This window comes from Magallana gigas, chromosome 7 (genome assembly GCF_963853765.1).
Source record: "Magallana gigas chromosome 7, xbMagGiga1.1, whole genome shotgun sequence".
Lineage (NCBI taxonomy): Eukaryota > Metazoa > Mollusca > Bivalvia > Ostreida > Ostreidae > Magallana > Magallana gigas.
The window spans coordinates 50,974,486-50,995,317 of record NC_088859.1 but is presented as its reverse complement, the minus strand read 5'-3'; the positions used below and the strand labels follow the sequence as shown (position 1 = coordinate 50,995,317).

The following is a 20,832-nucleotide window of genomic DNA, read 5'->3' as shown; positions in this document are numbered from 1 at the left end:
TGAATGTTAATAGAAAAATAATTATCTGTTTGAATCCCCTTTCCACCAAGGAAACGACAATTTTAGGGGGTTTTTTTTACCTTCAATAAAAAGTAATGCCTCGTCATAGAAATTGAATCATTTTACACACATTCCAGAGCTAATCAGAAATGCTATTGAGGATGCACTTATAACTCAATATGTTCCAGCTGAAAAGGGGAAGAAGATGCACGAACAAAACCATCATTATGCATATTTTGATATTATATTGATTATGAAATATCAAAAGGGGAAAAAGTGCCCAACGCATAGCAAATTAAAAAAACGAACATTGTTCTGTAGTTAATTTTAGGCATACAACCAATATTTTACCTACATGTTTCAGCAACAGTATAAATATCACTTAAAGGTTCTGTATAATTTTCATTATTCACGTGTGTTAAGTTTGATTTTTTTGAGCCAGTATGATCGTATAAGTTGGCATCATTTCCGGATCCGGTGGTGCTATACACGTGATCCGTTAACTGTTCAGTGTTTGGACTATCCCAAGTGTGGTTGTACACGTCACTGATGGTACTTGGTACCTGACTGTAATCATATTCACTTCCGCTGCAAGTTGTGCTGTACACGTGATCTGATTGTTGCCCTTTCAATGGTTTATCCCAGGGGTGATTGTACACTCCATCGTCATTCGCCGGTAGCAGTTTACAGCCCTCAGTCGCTCTATCTGTTGACTGGGTTATGGGGCCCGATGTTTCATCGTACTCATTGTTCGTGGACCGGTGACTGCTTATATGTAGCGCGATGTGATCCTCACTGTTTCGAGTCAACTCGCTGTAATAAACGTTTTGGGTTTCAACGGACTTGGGTTGTGGAGTAGAATGAGCGTGCCTGTAACAAAAGTAAAATAAAATCAAACATTTAATAAGGCTTCTATTGTGATAATAACTATTTTACAAAGCCTTGTGAAAAAGTATAAATAGTCTGCTAGAAAATGAATTTAAAAAATATTTTTTATGAATCTATCTCAACATGCAATATTAAAGGTTTCATTATTTTTCTCTGTGTTCCGTTCAATAAATTTTCTTTTTTCACAGACAGGTGTGGAGGTTTACAGCATTGCAGAAAAAAAATCAACTTACATGGGTAACTTCTTTTTTTTCACCGATCTCGCTAAATTCATATCACGAACATTTCAAAAATAAAGTGAGTATTTTCTTTTTTTCCCACGGAAGGAATGAACTTACAATTTTTGTAATGACGAATTCTTAAATATCACGTGATTGTATCATTAAAATAAATACTGATAAGTTCATTTATGTAACAAAATCATGTCAAGGTCATCATCTTTTTTTCGGTTTTAAGGATAAAATATAGAAGCTCCTAACTCGTTAACACATGACTCTGTTTTATTGTCACTTATTTTAAAATTTAAACATAATAACAGTCTAAAACCTTAATCCTTTGTTATTATTTTGTATTGATTTAAAAATCTTGAATAACTGTTAAATTGTCAATAAAAGGTAAATATTTTTTTTGTGCAACTGAATTGTTTAGCAAAATATTGTGATGTTTTATTCGACACATTCGCCCTCCAAAAGAATTAAATGATATCAGAGTAGATATAACATATCTTTTACCCAAATGACAGTTTTTAACTTATTAACAATTTATAAGCCAAGCTTTGCAGTTGTAAGATGGAATAAAAAATATCGCCATTCCAACATAACGGACATTAGTTATAATATTTTTCTATATTTAACGAAGTTAGAAACCAGACAATACAGAATCGAATTTCTTGCAAACCAGAGTAACATGATCAGCAGATGTTTATAAAATAATTCTTACTTATAACTGTATGATAAACAATTAACCCAATGTATGAAACAATGTAAAATCATTATGAAATTGTGAACATGACCATCACAGCAACTGTCTATTAAGGGAACAAGATTATGAAAATTGATGTAATACATGTAAATAGAGAGTCAGACACGAGGGCCACATTACCGTCTCTGTCTCACGATACCGATGCCCGCTACGATCAGGAGAAGCACGGCCCCTCCCACTATTGCTCCGACAATCACCGGAAGTGAGCCAGATTCTACAAAGTAAATCAAATGTCCAATGTGATCTACAGCAACAACTTGGTCGCTACTTGATCAGCCATCACACACTGTCTGATACCCACCATCCTCAGTTACTGAGTACACGGTTGATACCACAAACAACGACACAGTGCTAGATGGGCGTTCAGTATCTGCAGTCAATGATGACGTCACCATCTGGTGAGTACTTCTCTCTGTGTCTGAAGAAGATTTTGCCAGGTATTATTTCATGAAGAGGGGTTGTTTAGTAAAGATGAATATATTGAGTAAAGAAAATGGTTACAATGTACATGTTATTTTAAAGAATTCATATTAGTCGAAAATTATTTTATATTAATTTTATAAATGATGTTTTACTATTTGCGTCCCTCCTTTGACAAATAGAAGGAAGATTGTCGTCACACGATCTTAGGACCATTTCGTATTTCTTGTTTTGTATTTTTTTCATACTGACACATGCTGATCCGTTCGAAAAGATGGTGGTTCCTGAATCAAATATTGCATAAGAGTTATAAATCATATCAAAATAACATTTATTTCCCTCAAATATATATTTCAATTTAAACCCATTTAGGGAGCATTTTCATTGTTAAACAATGTGTCTATATGTACCATACATAATATTTTTACCACAACAGGAATGAGTAAGATTATGATGAATCAAAATGTCTACAGTGTCAAGTGGACAAATGCTTCAATTATATAAAAGCTTAAAGATCGATTTTATACAAAAATGAAACAGCGATTTAACAATTCCAATAAAGAACTGTTACATCATTTTTTAAACAAATTTTTTGAGACGAATACTTATACATTACCTAGAAAGTTAAGAAATATTCTTGTAAAATTTAGAAAAAGCAATCACCGTCTTCGTAAACAGGATGGTCGATGGAATAATTTACAACGTCAAAAAAAGGGATTGCAATCTATGTAAATATCAAAACTGGGGACGAATTTCATTACCTGTTAGATTGTAACATTAGATTGTAATGTCTTCAATTATATAAGATTCTAAGCAAGAAAAAACTATGTCCAACCATAATCTGTGATTCTATGTTTATATCAACTCCGTTTTTAAAAAAAGAAAACTCTGTATTTTCATAGATCTGTTCTCCACAAGCAAAATAAGTCAGCTCTGGTCATCCAGACTGTTTGTACTGTGACATTAACCACACCATTTGTATAAATACTGTATGTATATACATATGTTCATATGCCTTGTACCTCTTGTACCATCTATATGGTTTTGAGATAATAAATGAATTGAATTGAAAGTGTCACATTTCTATGTCCACCATTCTGTCAGTAGTTCTTACTTTGAGTCCAGCGGATGATACGCCTGCGTAGAAAGCTAGTCCACTGTAACGATCCGCCATTGTTTGATGGCAGACCCTCAATGATTGCTGTCGTCCATGTACGGCCTGTACTGTCTGTAAAAGATAGGCACTGAATTGAAAGCACACTAGAAATTAAAAAGGTTAACAATGCAAATAAATTTATATGATTGTCACGAATATGTCAACACCGTTAACTTGGAATGTATAATAAATCAGCAAATACATTATAAAAATAATTCTACATAACGTAATATATAATTATAATAATATTTGAGCAACTATATATCAGTATATATATAATATATATATATATATATATATATATATATATATATATATATATATATATATATATATATAATGAAATTCTCGTTTTACTAGACCAACAACAATTCATTTCTATTTAATGCACATTTAAACCTTATGAGGTACCTGCTGTGTCACATGGGTAGGTTCTGACGTCATCTGCGGTATTAATCATCAAGCACTCGTCCAGAGAGTTCTCTGTAAAGATCAACGGTTTAAATACGACTTTTTACTCTTATACCACACAGGCGCTTGATTCTATAATAAAAGTGTCCCCTTTTGTATTAAAATAACACTTAAAAATATACTATTGGATATACTTTATCAGAAAAACAGGTGCCTGTGTTATACCTTTCAGTGTTTTAAAATCAATGTACATCAGTAGGGTAGGATCTACAATTAAGATTGTCAAATGAAATAAAATGTTTTTACCTTTAATTTTGAAGGGGCCGTTATATATTTCGTACATTGCAAACTGGGGAAAGTAACTTTCCACTGTATTGGTTCCAATGACGTCACTTTGAAAGACACTAGATGTAGCCAATCTACAGGTTCTGTTAAGAAACCCTTTTCCCATTTTTTCGGGACAGAAGCAATGTGTGTCCTTTAAATAGCAATGTTTTTAGAATTTATGTAATATTAATCAAATAAAAATATATGTCTTACACGCCTCTGCTGCTAATGTTTATGATGGAAAAAATTGCAATCAAATATGAATTATAGAAAATCTCCAAAATAAATGTTGAATAAAAACAACTTTCTATACCTGAAAGTATGTTTAGCTGCTTTATTTTTTAATTTTATCTTTTTAAAGATGACCGTCAACTCTAGGGCAAATTCTCCAAATTATCTTTCTTTAAAAATATGTTGTCATCTTGTTTTTATACTCACGTTAACTCCAAAATGACTCGTACAATGTAAGTAACAATCAGTCACAGGACCGACAACTGTGGAGAGATTCCTCAACGCACGTATATGGCTTTTGTTAATTGGCATATAAACATAACATCCTGAAACCGGAAAAAGGAAATGTCACTATATAAATAGTGCCTGTTTGAAATTGACACCCTGAGAAAACCTTGTCAACCGCGCGAAGCCCTTCCTAACAGGCAATAATTTATTCTTTTATTGTACTAAATGTGATATAAGTCTTAATTCTAACAAGATGCACATGGGGCCACATCGCTCACCTGAGCAACAATGACTTTATATGGGCGTTCAAAGGATATTGTACCATATGGCCCCTCGTTAAAATAACAAAAAATAACTATTGTAAAGTATTCGAATTTTACTCTTATATTTGCATACACGTAATCTTTGACATTGTACCTTTATGGAATTTTTACCGAAAATAAGAAAATCCTATTCAAGGTATAAAACTAAACATTTGGTAGGGGTACTGTCAATTTCCGATTCCCTATATCTTCGTTCTGCCCCCTCCTTCATCCACTTTAATATAAAGCGATCAAGCTATTTGAGTGCATTTAGGTTCATTTCCTTTCTCAACTACTTACTAGTTATTGTATTTTTTTAATAATATAATAGTTATTGTATTATATAAAAAAAAGTCCTATAGATATGAAGGATTAAAGTTTGTGCCTCAATGCGTTCAATTCCTCAAATTAAAAACATTCAACAATTTAATTGGTCTCCCCATTATAAACGCTTGTTGTTTACCTGGCGTAAACTCGTGTGACTTTTTGACCTTACTCACTTGATTGATGAATACACTCGAATAAAAAATTGTTGTCACGTGACATGTTAAAGAGCTATTATAGTCAATGTATTGACAGACATATCACTTTATTTTACTAAGCCACATCCACTATTTTCATCTTTATTCATAAACAACAAATGGCTACTAACCTGGATGATTTTCCGCTGTAATATTTTCTTAAGAATAGCGATAATGCCTTTATCCCCGTAACAAAATGTGTCGTAACTATAGAAACTGTTTTAACGGTGTCCTTTTTATTCACTCGGAATTTAATATGAAACATGAAGTTTCTTCTTAAATAAGTCCACAAACTTTGAAAATATCAACCCGGGTTTGACTACCCATTTTATCAACTTTGAAGTCAACAATCGTCAATAAATTCCAAAACATGCATTGTTGTATTTGCAGCGAATACAGATATACCGGTCAGTAACATATCCTGAAAATTTCAATGACATTGTTTAATCATTATCGATCTCGATCTGCTCCGGCTTTTATTTTGCCCCGGCCCGGGATTTGCCTACCCATTTCACCACGACTCTTTTAGAAGCATGGAATACCAAACCCGAGGTTATAACTGATTGAAACACGAATTTTCTTTATTATTATTTTCGTAAAAACTCAGATTAGAAAAAGAATTATTACATAATTTGTGCAATTTATAATTTCCTTACCATAAGGATTACTTATGTTAAAATACGTTGAATTTGACTAAGTAGTTCTGGAGAAGAAGATTTTTAAATTTTTCTACATTATTTTTTCTACAGTTTTAAGTCTTTCTCCGCTTTGAGTGAAGATCGGTCTTTCATTTCTGCAATTTATATTTGCCTTCTCCTAAGGATGATTTGTGCTACATTTGGTTGAAATTGGCTAAGCGGTTTTAGAGAAGAAGTACAAAATGTAAAAAGTTTACAGACGGACGGACGGACGGACAGACGGACGACGGACAAAATGTGATCAGAATAGCTCAGGTTAGCTAATAAAACAATTGTTGTGTTTTTTACTCTTTGTCAAGTATGTTGCTAAAACGGATTGTGACAAGCATCGTTTTTGAAAGTTTGGGGAGGGGGCAGACTAATCGAAATTTTGACAAGCAAAAAACAAATCCCAAAATCATGAAAATCCTAATCCGTGCGGGATGTCTACATATAACTTCTTTTTCTGTCTTTATATCGTTATTTCATTTTAATTTTTTACATACTCCTAAAAAGTGGGGGGCCAACTCAATGACAATTCAATTCTTGATATGTACATTCAAAACAAAATCCTGCTGCGAGAAAAAGTTGGGGTAATATATCAACAAGAGGCCCATGGGCCACATAGCTCACCTGAGCAACACTTGACATGATAAAATCAACTTTATGAAGTCATATCCAAAATATCGGGACAAAGAATGAGTAAAATTCATCCTGTTTTTAAAAATTTCAAAATGATCTATAAATGATTTCATGTTCGGCACCTTTTTCTAACTAGATGATTTCATAGTTAGAACAAATATTGACCATTACCATTCTCAAAATGATCTTAAACGACTGTTTATATAAATATAAACCTACATCAAATTTTGAGCCCCTTGTGTGGTCCCACCGTACCCCCAGGGATCATGATTTCTACAAACTGGAATCTACACTACCTGAGGATGCTTCCACACAAGTTACAGTTTTTCTAAACAATTGGTTCTTGAGAAGAAGATTTTAAAATAATTTTCTCTATATATATCAATCTAAAAATTCGAATCCCAATTTTGTGGCCCACCATACCCCCAGGGATCATGATTTGAACAAACTTGAATCTACACTACCTGGAAACTCTCTATATATTCCTGTGCAAAAATTCGACACCCAATTGTGGCCCCACCATACCATCGGGGATTATGATTTGAACAAACTTGAATCTATACTACTTGAAAATGTTTCCATGCAAAATACAGCTTTTCTGGACAAATGGTTCTTGAGAAGAAGATTTTTTAAAGATACCAACAAATCGTTTATAATTCTTAATTATCTCCCTTTGAAAGAGGGCTTGGTCCTTCATTTCAACAATTTTGAATTCCCTTCACCTGTGGGTGCTTTGTGTCAAGTTTGGTTGAAATTGGCCCAGTGGTTCTGGAGAAGAAGTCGAAAATGTAAAAAAATCACAGACGGACATCGGTGACCTAAAAAGTCATATAGTAAATTCCCAGTCCCCCCCCCCCTCCTCCGAATGCTACGTTCTCGTGTGAATTGCATCTATACGAGTCAGATTTCAGTATTTAACATAAAGTATCATAATATACATTGAATATACTACAACTTCGTCTCAACGAGCCACACACACCTTGCACAATGATTCTCGTATTTACCTTAAACTTCAAACCACGGAGTAAAGGTTGCTGTAGCTCCTATCAAATTTAGTTTCTGTGCATGGGTAAATGAGACGAAACAACATAAAATCCCGGACGCGGGAGACATAAGATTGGGCCTGCCTGCTTCTCTCTCTCTCTCTCTCTCTCTCTCTCTCTCTCTCTCTCTCTCTCTCTCTCTCTCTCTGTTTTATTCTATTACCTAAGAGTTCAAACAATGGAGTGAAAGTTGAGGTGGCTCCTATCCAATATAGATCCTCTGGGCTAGGTGTGATGGTAGCCTTGAGACGATTGTGTCGAACAAAAGTAATATCCTGGACGCTGGCCACATAGGATGAAGCCTTATCAGAGCCATACAGATTACAGGACTGAGAGGCATTATCCCACGTTCTTCTAGTCGTTTCCATGTAGAGATCTCTCCACTCGTCGTTGTCTGCAGAATTATTAAAATCATTTGAAACTGTATTATCACGAACTTGCTACATGATGATAATTTAATTTGAAAAACCGACTACCGGAACACAATTTCCATATTTTTGAGTGATCGTACTGAGAATTTTTCACAAATGCTATTAACGTAAAATATTTTTAATTTGATCACAAAGGACACTGACGGCAATTTCGAGTACATTTGGCTTTGATTGCCAGGAAAGTTTAATTGGTTTATGAATAAATAAGAGAGAAATTTTAATACTTTTAAAAATGTCTCTTATTAACAAATGTATGTCATTTAAAATTTCAGATATTGGCATATCAGAAAGTGTCTATATATTAGAAATTTCATTCAAATTACAGTCTTAACTGCTAGCTTTTATTTTAACTCGATAAACGTTTTACAACAGTTAAAATTTACATAAAGGGTTTATTCTCTGCTGCTTGTCAACTTTTAAAAAATTGTATTGCAGATGGTTGGTTCTGCACCCCATTTTCTCCGGAATTATCATAATAATGAATTTATAAAGTGAAAAATATTAGAAATATTCATTTGACCCATTTCCATCAGGAAATACACACCCCATTATTTGGTAGAAAAATGAACATGTCAAATTGATATCTGCGCAAAAGTTTGACGATGCAGGAATATAATTTATGAAAAAAAGAAAAATTTAAAAAATTGAAACGGAGTTATGGTAGGAGGTAACGCACCCCACCCGTCCTGGAAAAATCGTGGATCAGCCCCTAAAACGAGAGAGAGAGAGAGAGAGAGAGAGAGAGAGAGAGAGAGAGAGAGAGAGAGAGAGAGAGAGAGAGAGAGAGAGAGAGAGAGAGAGAGAGAGAGATTGTGCTTTTAGGGATGATGATTATGTTCTAGGGTGATGGACCTCCTACATACTTCTTTTGATAATGTGTCACCAATAATGTAATCTACCTGTCTTCTATGATCAACATTTCTACCGTTACCGTGTCCTTTTTTCATACATTACGGGACACGTTAAAGATAATATATTTTCATTCTCACTTCCTTGTTTACTTTTTAAATTTCAAATTATTCTGATACATCGGGGTATTCTTAAAAAGATTCATTTCTTTCCTTAAATTCTTTAGAAATGCTTCGTTGCATTTTATTCTCTAACAATTGTTTTTCTTTTTGCTAGCGCTCTCGAGCGCTAGCAACTACGTTAGTCTTTCTCACTGGAATACGCATGCTCGACTCCATAGTAGGGGATTCTGGGAATACTGTACTACTGTAGATAAACTGTGCCATTTGAATTTCGTTTTATCATCTTCACACGAGGTTTTGTGTTTTATTGAAAATGTCAAAAAGTAACAGTAGCTTAGGTCTTATAATGCAAAGTTATTTTTAATATTATAATAAATAGCTAGTTTTATCTTAAATTCTTTCAAGCTCGGAAAATTAACAACTCGTATATGTTTTCCGAGCTTGCCGGAAACGCCGGAAAGGCCCGAGAAGATACGATTGCTACACAACGTTAACAATACCAATGGTTCTTGAAATTTTTCACCTTGAAATAGTAGAAACATGATGATTAAGACACAGTCAATGAGCTATGCCATTGCCGATGTGAAGCCCACTCTAGATTCACAATTCTAAATTGTGACCCCACTCCAGCACAATTCCAGTACACCACTGTGCCTTCTTATTGTTAATTAATCGATTCAGGAATTGAAACCAATGATTTAGAAATCTGCTTCTGTGTTTTAGGATGGCTACGGCGCTAGCTCATCAATCTTTTTAAAAGATAAACTTGTTTAGACAAAACTTTCATAGTAAAGGGAGAGGGGTATTGGCACGCGAATCATCACTTTAGAGGGTCCATTGAAATGGATCCATTGTGATTCACGTAAACAATTATTATATTAAGTTCGCTTGTTTTACACACATGGATTATCAGTATTATGATTTTGAGGATGGTTCTAAAAAACATTCTGGTTTAATTGTCGTAGGAAAAAAAGAAGAATCTTGGGAAGTTTTCTTAAATATGCCTGCTGTATGATTCATATAAGAAATTTCAACAGTCACAAAACTAGCTGAGTCACTACCAGGTAGTAAAATGCTGTCTTTGTTTATCGGGACCCTTTAAACAAACACAATATCTTCCTCTATCACTCGTTTAAAATCCGACATATTATCTTTCAATTCATCTAATTTGGATTTCACATGGTAAATATCAATACTAAACAATCTTTATTACATTAAATTTTGATGATGTTGAAATTATGTGTATAATAATCAGGAAATTAACTAAGTATTGTCCGTATTAGCCTACTTCACAAACCACTCCGATACATATGTTCTTTATACATTTTGATGCGTATTGCTGAGATTGGTGTTATGATAATGTGCCAGTACTTCATAGTACCATCGTGTAAAGATACCTTAAAAGGTTGACTTACCTTTTCTGGCAAATACCGACGCATAATGGCCATGTGGGTACAAGATTGAGAGCAGGAACAGAAGACCTCCGCTCAGTCTGACAGACCCCATTACTAGTAGGAATTTAAATGTCCGCCTCAGAATGTCGATATGTGGGATTCCCTACACTAAACACGACCATTAAGAATTAGCCATCTCTCTTAGGTTTGCTTACATTATGTAACTTCAATAAGCAGATTCAGAGGGGTTAATTGCGGAAATGTGCGAATATAGAAACAGTTCGTGAGCAATATTCATCGTTTGCAAGCTAAACCTGAAGACGATCCAACAATATCAAAGGACATTTTGTCATATAATAAACTATGAATTTTTACTGCAACCAGAGACATAAATAACATTGTTATTTATGTCTCTGCTGCAACCCGATAAATTCAAAATTTGCAGCATTACAATTTGATGGCTAAATGGCACATGTCTCTCTAATTAGCACTTGAAATTCCGAAAGAACAAGCTGTCAGCTTTTCTTTTAATCTACAGTTAAGTAATTTTTAGACGGTGGCTTTAAATAGCCACGGTCTATTGCAAGGTCCTGACCGGAAGAGTATTTCTCACGGGGACCCTAGCGGATTAGGAACGGTAACACTGTTAGGTATGCCCGTCTTATAGGCAATGCTTTACCTATGTGTCGATTTCAGTTTTGGGAACTAATTTACATTTTATCAGATATTTTAAGCATTATAGCTGCTAATTATTTTGTACATGCATTTAAATACTGTATGGAATTGTGTTTTATTTTTCATGAGCCGTTAACCTCTCTGCTTATGCGTATTGATAAAAACTGTCAGCTGTGAGTTTAAGTCTTGTATCAGGACTGCAAAAACTGTATTACTGCGATAATTGACCAAGAGTTCTTACAATAATCGTTTCTTGTTTTTGATTTTTTATAGTGTAAACAAATGTCAGAAACACACCATTTAAACAGGTTTGCAATTTTATTCTTCAGCAATTATGCTTCATCGATAAATTCAATCATTTTCAATGTATCAATGTAAGTTGAGGCAGTATTTATTTTGTTGTAGCATATTCCAAAGAATTTAAAACAGACACTAATAATGAATATTATCATATTAATATTATCATTTTATTAAACTTCACCCGATCAATGGCACACTTGTCTTCTACAAGTGTGCATGTGTTTTCAAACATACAAGAACTTGAAATTTTCGACACAAACGTTCAATTTTGGACTGGACTGTTACTACTGACGTTGACGCTTTACACTGACTTTCTCACAAACACGCTAATCGACCTTGGATTGTAAAATTAATATTCACGTGCAAATTGAATCGCCATTTTACACACTTTTACATGTATACATGTGTGAACAAAGCACACTTCGTCATTTTAATTTACGGAGCTGGTGACGATGTTTCAAAGATTTTCAGTACAGATTTGTTGTAAGCAAATAAAGGATCGAAGACACATGCTGTAAAACGTCTTGTAACAGTATTTCACGGCGTGTCAACCCGTGTATCTCCATTTTGCAGCAAGCGCTAGCTTTTTGTGAGGAAAATTAATCGGTTCAACTCATGCAATATTCCTATACATGTATGGTACATTGTAACGTAGAATATATTTGTTCAATAAGCAGTTTCTGACGAATTTCGTCACAATAAGCCGAATAACGTGATTCGATGACCGAAGTAAAATCTTTGAGCCCGCACTTGCTTTTTAACCGGGTTTTCCAACGGAAAAATGGTGAAAATGGCGGGCGGGCGGCTGCCAAAAGGGTACCCTCATTGTACGGATAACTCCTACAGTTTTCAAAATAAGAAGTTGTTCTTTTGCAGATCAGTTGAACATATATCAGAGGTGTGCATATTGCTAGCATTTTTATTTCTGATAATTTTTGAAAAAAAATACCAGCTTTTTAACTTAGAAATTTTTTGGCAAAATATTGCATATAGGGTTCTCCATTTTACAATAGGTAGTGTTTATCGATTCAGGGTTGACATGGATTATTGATACAGTTCATATAAAAGAAAACCCGGTTTGCTGTCACATTGACATTTCTCACGGGGACCCTAGCGGATAAGGAACGATAACTCTGTTAGGTATGCAGTGTTAAAGGTGTGTCAATTTCAGAATGAGAATTAATTTTCATCTTATCAGATATTTTAAGCATTATAGCAGCTAATTATTTTGTAAATACATTTAAATAATGTATAAAATGGTCTTTTATTTTAAATGAGCCGTTACCCTGTCTGCTTACGCGGTATTGATAATAAATGCACCAACTGCCAGTTGTGACGTTTAACTCTGTATCAGGACTGCATAAACTATATCACTGCGATAATTGGCCAAGAGATCTCACAATAATCGCTTCTTGGTTTTTTTTTATGATGTAAACAATTGTCAGAAACACACTATTTAAACTGGTTTGCCATTTCATATTTCAGCAATTATGCTTCATCGATAAATTCTGTCATTTTCAACGCATTATTATTCAATGCAAATTACGCGTTAATGCAGTATATTTATTTTGTTGTAGCTTATTCCAAAGAATTCACAACGGATACTTACAATGAATATTACATAAATTACATTTAAACTTCAATCGATCGATGGCACACTTTCTTCTACAAGCAGTGTTAAATTTACGAAATAAATGTGTTTAATTTTAGACTGACCTGTGATTTACAATGTACCTTTTCTTGTAACTCACTCAGTCTGTAGAAACATTTATTTTAATACAGGCACCTCAGTATTCATCAGACAATATATACTACTGATGTTGACGTTTTACTTGCTGCTGACTTTCTCTCAAACACGCCAATCGACGTCGGATTGTAAAATTCACGTGCAAATCAAGTCGCCATTTTACAGTTTTACATGTATATAAAAAAAAACCCACATTTTACGATGTTTCAAAGATTTTCAGTTCAGATTTTTTGTAAGCAAATAAGGGATTGAAGACATGCTGTAAAACGTCTTACGGATTTCACGGCCTGTCAGCTCGTGTATTTCTAATTTGCAGCAAACGCTAGCTTTTTTGTAAGAAAAAAGGATCGGTTCAACTCATGCGATGTTCCATATACATTTATGGTACATTGTCCATATACGTTTATGGTACATTGTGGACGGTAATGTAAGATATAATAATTTTGTTAACTTAACAGTTTCTGTCGAATTTTTTCACAATGAACTGAATAACGCAATTCGATGAGCGATGTACAAATAGTGACTTTAATCCAAATGCGCCCGTCCCTGCTAAATGTATTAGAGAATCTTTTCTTTGGTTTTGGGGGGATTTTTTCACCAACAGATAATATTATTTACATATGTACGTAAACATCGCCCCGTTTGTTCTCAAATAATTTTTAACTCGCGAGTACAACTCTATTATGAGCTTTTTTCGACATTTGTTTCCAAGTGTTAGCATCATTTTGTCAACATGCATTTACAAATAGGCGGGCCTATATAAATGCGCCAGTTAGTTGCGACTCATAATTGAAATACACACCAGTTAGAAAGTGTTTTTTTGTCATCACTCAACGCAATTCTACATCGGCCGTAGCGTATACATCCATGCTATATTTGCGATGAATAATGAAACATGAAGGCAAAACAAGTATTACTTTTAAAGGAATGATCGGCAATAATGATATATTGATAGCTAGAAGCAATATGAACATGATCAGTTTGATGTAAATTAATTAAAAAATTACTGACTGTATTTTTACAAAATATAGAATATTTTGAATCTGTACACCATAATTTCATCATTATAAACCGTCAACAAATTTAATTTTGAAATAAATTTGGGGAAAGCCGGTCGTAAACTCCTTGTCTAGTTTTATATTTTTAACGTAATTATTAAATGTTAATGTGTCTTCTTCTTCTTCAGAATACTGAGTAGGGCTCTTCAAAGAGCATTAACACATATACAAAGAAAGAGTTGTATTAAAATAATTTAATGCGACTGTAAAACATTGAATGCCATCGTAACTTGCTATTGAGGTCGCAGTATAACGTAATCAAGCCGTCTTCCTAGTTACTATTATGCAACATCAATAGATCGAGGTCAGTTCATTGAGCTTCTTCTTATGATTGAAGTCAGTTCATCGAGGTCAACTGCATTTTTGAATGAATCTTTCGATCAAATTCTTACGCATGAGACAAAATGTGCATTCTTGAATTAACAGGTCGAACTGTATTTTATGTATGTTTGCATCTCTTAAGGTAAATGAACTGAAATAAAACTGGGTAAAATGTTATATAAATACTAAACCAAACTTCAAGTTTTTATAAGAACTACTTATGCAAGCGGAATGTGTGCGCACGAGAAAGCATTTGCCGGATGCCTCATATGGACACAACAGTGATCGGCCGAAGCCGATCACAAAAATGTGCTTCATAGATGACTGTAGTATTCTGCTGATCTTCTGAACTACAGCTTTCCGGTAATATTGCCGGGATTTGCGAACCCTAGATCTATTGTCTAGTAAATGCAAAGAATAAAATCAAATCTATATACACAGCTGTACGGTCAGAAAAACGTGCGTTCAACTCGGATTTTGTTTGTTTGGTGTTTTTTAAAACTTATTTTGAATAATTAATCAATATTTGTTGTTAGTTTACTAGAAAAGTTTAATGTAGCAAGTAATTTATGCGAGTTAAAGTGTACTGAAAAGCGATAAAATATACATGTGACTTTCCCGAATTCATTCAAATGATTTGAATAAATCTATAGCTAAATACAATAGAACAAATGTACTTTAAAACGTTGATTGATGAAACTGCCGCAATTGAATATTGTATGATATTTTTTTTCTTCAAATTTTCATTCACTTTCGGTGTGAGCAAATAGAAATAATCCACTAAAGTCGAAGATAAAATATTGATTGACTCTTCTGTTTCATGATGACGTGCATTCCAAAAGCAATACCAGTTTTATCAAACAGGTTCTTGTAAGCCCATTCCGTTTTCTATTAACTGACTATGAGGACAAAAGCAAGTGTGATGGTCCACAAGACTGCAACTTTTTCCCCGTGAAGAAATTGAAGGAAAATGCTGTCGAGAGGGACAATAGACATATTACATGTATGCCCAAATAGTTAGTAAAAACCTGATAAGTATTTTATCATACCAAAGCTTTATTTCTTCTCGTTACTTTTAGAAATCTACAATATATTTAAAGCACAATAGTCCAATCCACACTTTTCAAAAGTTGTTCCCTTTTGTGGGGTCAACTCAAATGTCAAAAGGGAAAAACCAAAATTCCCTTTCTTTATACAATCAAATATTTGGGCGTACTGTGATAAAATCGCTTTGGATTTGATTTATTCATTCAATATGTGGTGGCTACCCACATATTTAATGAGTCATTCTGGGGCAATCAAAATACATAGTATTACCGAAAACGGGTTTTTAAATGTCAACTGATATAGATACAAACATATAGATACAAAATATAGATACAAACATCTATACTACAAAGGCTACTGTGATAAATCTATGGGTTTTACTCAAAAGATGACGGCCAAGAGACACAGCATTTGTAGAGTGTGGACTGAGATCACAGCTACGATTTCCACATAATTATCCATGTATACTCTGTCTCAAGATATCCTGGATTCACATTTTGCTTAATTGCTTGATATTTATAAATACCTCAGGGTTCAAACGATGTTCATTCAAAAGTACAAAAAAATATCCAGGATTTCTCAGTCAAAACGCCCCTGTTAGCTTATCAGGTTCCAATACAATGCTACGGGAATTTTGTATTGCAGCAAGCCCGGATGATAACGTTGAAAAATTGCGCGATGTATTCCGAGTGTATTCCGAATGGAGAAAAGATAAATTATAAACATTCCCCATTATAAATCTGCGTAAGGAATCTGATTTCGTTCCTGTGAATATTTCCGAGTGAAAGATGATAATGTGTCAATATCAAAGTACTGAAGAACTGACGGGAGTTGATTTTGTCAATGTTTATTTATTTTAAAATCAATGATATGTTATTTTGATTGACAAGTACAGTCATGTAGTTTCTAATTTGAATTACGCACATTTTTATAAATGTTCGACAAGAATGTTGAGACCTCAGTACAAATCATGTTAAATAATATTTAAAGTTAAAATAATTCAATCAAACTATGTATCAGTAATAGAAATGTTTCTCGAAAATCGTATGGATCCAAGCAATATTGAACTCTAGTCTCGTTCAATCAAACGCTCGGCTGACACCGTAAATCTCCGACAAAGATTAACGGAGACAGCCGAGCGTCGAGTTGAACTAGACTATATTGAACTCTGGCGTAGGAATACATAGGACTACAAAAAATATTTAAATTGTTCGTACCATTTAAAATCTGACTATTTTCAAGGTATTTATAAATAAGTTTCCTTGAAAAACAATGCTTTAGCATACATTGCATCGAATTTATCAATTATTTTTCAAAAACTAAGTCTTGTCAGCAGCATTGATTTGTGCAGAGGTCCAAACACTGTTTCACTTTCGGTTTGTCTGGGTAACTGCATAGGAGAGTTGATTAAAATCACCTCCCAAAAATTATCTTGGAAATTATCCCTTTCAACTACATGTACTTCAATTGCACTTATTTCAAAGGTATGTGTATTTTCATTAAAAATCGCCCAAATGTGTTGCATAAGTATCTTGGGACAGATTTAGGAAACTCACGACCAGTTGTGCGAGTAAGCGTTAAGTATTTGTACATGTATGAGATACTGGCCGGGGTTTTTTGACAACAATAATTATCATACATGTAATATGCCACTTTGAAACGACGCCACCGTCTAACAGTACTTTCAGTACTTTGGTTTTTGTTAAAACTGTTACATGTATGTAAATATCGCCCCGTTTATTCTCAAATAAACTCTGTAATTTTTAACTCGCGAGTACAACTTTATCATGAGCTTTCTTCAACATTTGTTTCCATGTGTTAGCATCATGTTCTCAACATGCTTTGATGAATGGGTGGGTCTATATGCGAATTGCAATTGAAATACACACCGCAGTTAAATATGTAGATAGTGTAATCACTCAACGCAATGCTAGAATGTGCTTCAAGACGACTTTAGTATTCTGCTGAGCTACAGAACTGTAGAATTCCGGAAATAATGCCGGGATTTGCGAACCCTATTGTTTAGTACATGCAAAGAATAAAATCAAATTTATATACAAAGCTGTAGCGCTCAGAAAAAAGTGCGTTCAACTTATTTATGTTTGGGTTTTTTTCTGTTTTTAAAAACTAGTTTTCCTTACTTATCCTGTTGAAACATTAGATTTAATTTACCACTACTGTTTTATACGTGTGACTTGGAGAAATTGAAAAGATCCCTGAAAACATTATTTATTTCTTTGCTCATTTTGCTTAAATCTGGTGCGGAATAGTAAACCCATATTGCCATTAGTTTTATGAATGGGGAAAAGGTCAAGGATTAAATGGCTTTGGAAATCAACATGTATAATTATAAACAGTTTAAATCTTGGTCAATATCCTTTGAGTCCTTTATTGATAAAGAAGACATACCTTTGTATACAACTGATCTTAAGGTCATGGGTCAAACTTTATTACGAAGTCCCTTTTGCTTGTACGCTCTTATTATGGACATATCCAATAAACAGTATTGATTTACTGCAAAAAATCAAATCGGATGCAAATTTGAAGACCTCGTAAAAATTATACATATAAACATATAAACTTAATATATACCTAAAAACTCCTGACAATAACCAGAGTTTTTTTAAAAATGAAAATAAAGGAAAAGATTCTTCAAAAAATCGCAAATTAAATGCAAGTTTAAAAAAATATGTGCTTTCCAAACAAAGGAACTGATTCGAAGTCGAAAATGAAATATTGATTGACTATGCGGTTTCATGATGACGTGCATTCCAAAAGCATTTTCCGGTTTTATCAAACAGGTTCTTGTAAACTCATTCCGTTTTCTATACACCTACATATATCAACTGGCTATGGGTACAAAATCAAATGTGTTGGTCCACGAGACTGCATTTTTCTCCAGGAAAACAATTGAGGGAAATGCTGTCGTGAGGGACAATTAACATACATGTACTACGTGTATGCCCAAATAGTAAGTAAAAACTCGATAAATATTTAACAAACCAAGCTTTATTTGTTCTCGTTATTTTGAGAAATCTACAATATCTTTAAATAGTCCAAAACACACTTTTCAAAGTGTTTTCCCCTTTGCGGGGTTAACCCAAAGGTCAAATAAAAAAACCCCCAAATTTCCCTTCTTTATACAATCAAATTCTTTGGCGTACTGTGATGAAATCGCTTTGAATTTTATTTATTTTTTCTCTATGTGGTGGCAACCCATATATCGACAAAATACACACTGAAAACGGATTTTAATTTAAAATGATATAAATACAAACATATAGATACAAACTTCTATTTCACAAAGGCTACTGTGATAAATTACGGATTTTCCGCTAAAAACGACGGCCAACAAACGTAGCTTTTGTGAAGTGCGGATTGAGATTACAACTACGATTTCCACACAATTATCCATGTAGGAAACTCACGACCAGTTGTGCCTGTAAAGACCCTGTCACACCAAGCTGCGTCCCCACGACGTGTTTACAGCGTTGTAAAACTCATGTAATCGCCGTAGGATCGCAAGTAAAATTTAGAAAAAAGAACAGTTTTATTTGAAAATTTTACAAGTGGAGATGTCACGGCGTCCTGACGGCGACAGAGGCGTTCTTACGGAGCTCCCTCGGCGTGTAACTGCGTTTCCACGGAGTTCTACTTGGCGATTAACTGCGCTCTCACTGAGAAAGCTCATGACGTGCTAGGAGATTTTACCGCGCGTCCACGGCGTGCTCTGCGCGCTGACTGCGCTCACAAGACGTTCTTTACTTCTTGGTAGGATAATATTTATTTGTACAATTGTATGGGAAACAAATAAGAATTTACAACTAGTAAATAAATAATTAAAAAATTGTTTTGATTTTATGAAAATGTAAATTGTAATTGAAACATAGTTACTTCTAAACAATTTGTGAATGACTGGGGTTAAATTCTTAGTAGTCAGGTCTACAAAAAAGATCCGTTATTAGTTGTTAGAAAACATAGAAAAAAAAGTGAAAACACCAGAACCAAATGGCATGAATTTCACCTAAATCCATTGATAGGTCTTGGAATATTAGCAAATGCTACTTTTTACATATTCATCTACATCCAGTTTGATAATTATTACATCGCTTGCTATTGTACCACAGCCATTGTTCGAGTTTTCGTGGTCTTGATGGCAACGCACTAGAAACGCCGTGGGAGCGCGGTATAAACGCAGAAGAAACGTCACGAGGGCGCGATGAACGCAGCAACAGCTCTTTGGGGTCGCTGTTTGAACGCAGCCAAATGGAAAACAATTTGTTCAAACGCTGTGGATGCGCAGTGAGAGTGCGATAGAGACGCAGTGAGATCCCAAAGGACTCCGTGAGGTCTCCGTGCAAGCGCAACTGACTTATCACTGCGTCTACACTGCGATTACCAGCGTTCCTTGAGTGCGCCGACGGAGCTCTCGAGGCGCTGTTGGAGATCTTACGGCGCTCTCATGGCGACCTAACTTCGCTTCTACGGCGTGTTTATCAGAACGCCGCCGAGCCACGGCGCGTACTTTGTGCATGTTCAAAGTGCGCGCCGTCGCATGGCGTTCTTAAATGTTCAAGGCGATCCCACCGCGACGGACGAAGATGCCGTTGCGTTTTTACGGCGCTGTAGGAGACTCTACTGCGTTTACCTTGGCGTTTTACATTATTTAAGGACGCAGTGGGATCGCCGTGAGGACGCAGCTCCGGTATGACAGGGGTTTAAACGTTAAGTACTAGTACATGTATGCGATACTGACCCCAGGTTTTTGACGACAATGATGACCATACATGTAATATGCCATATTCAAACGACGCCACCGTCTAACAGTACTTTCAGTTCTTTGATTTATAACCATATGAATATTACAACTATGAAACTTTATCCTTATTAATTTTTTCTTGCCTGATTAAACAAATTTATTCAATGGAAGCATGCATCTTTCAATTGCTATCCAATAAGAAATGAATTTTAATTTTTCGCTGCTGATCATAAATTCTAGTGCATGTACATTAATATCACTTGAAATTATTTTTTTCATTAAACGTTCAACCATGGGAAATA

General features: G+C 34.5%; 1 protein-coding gene across 2 annotated transcripts; it reads right to left on the bottom strand.

The window, feature by feature from the left end:
• Window positions 1-198: 198 nt before the first annotated feature.
• On the bottom strand, window positions 199-11,021 carry LOC105340159 (uncharacterized). Of its 2 annotated transcripts, XM_066067389.1 has the most exons (10): window positions 10,645-10,988; window positions 7,991-8,221; window positions 4,622-4,740; window positions 4,163-4,334; window positions 3,857-3,928; window positions 3,404-3,517; window positions 2,445-2,573; window positions 2,171-2,287; window positions 1,990-2,083; window positions 199-870 (listed from the first exon to the last, which is right to left on the bottom strand). In XM_066067389.1, the coding sequence occupies exons 1-10, from the start codon at window positions 10,733-10,735 to the stop codon at window positions 348-350; spliced, it is 1,662 nt and encodes a 553-aa protein (XP_065923461.1). In that variant the 5' UTR covers window positions 10,736-10,988; the 3' UTR covers window positions 199-347. The 2 variants fall into 2 exon arrangements, with proteins under 2 accessions (XP_065923461.1, XP_065923462.1); XM_066067390.1 differs by lacking the exon at window positions 2,445-2,573 and having other exon boundaries at window positions 10,645-11,021.
• Window positions 11,022-20,832: the final 9,811 nt, after the last annotated feature.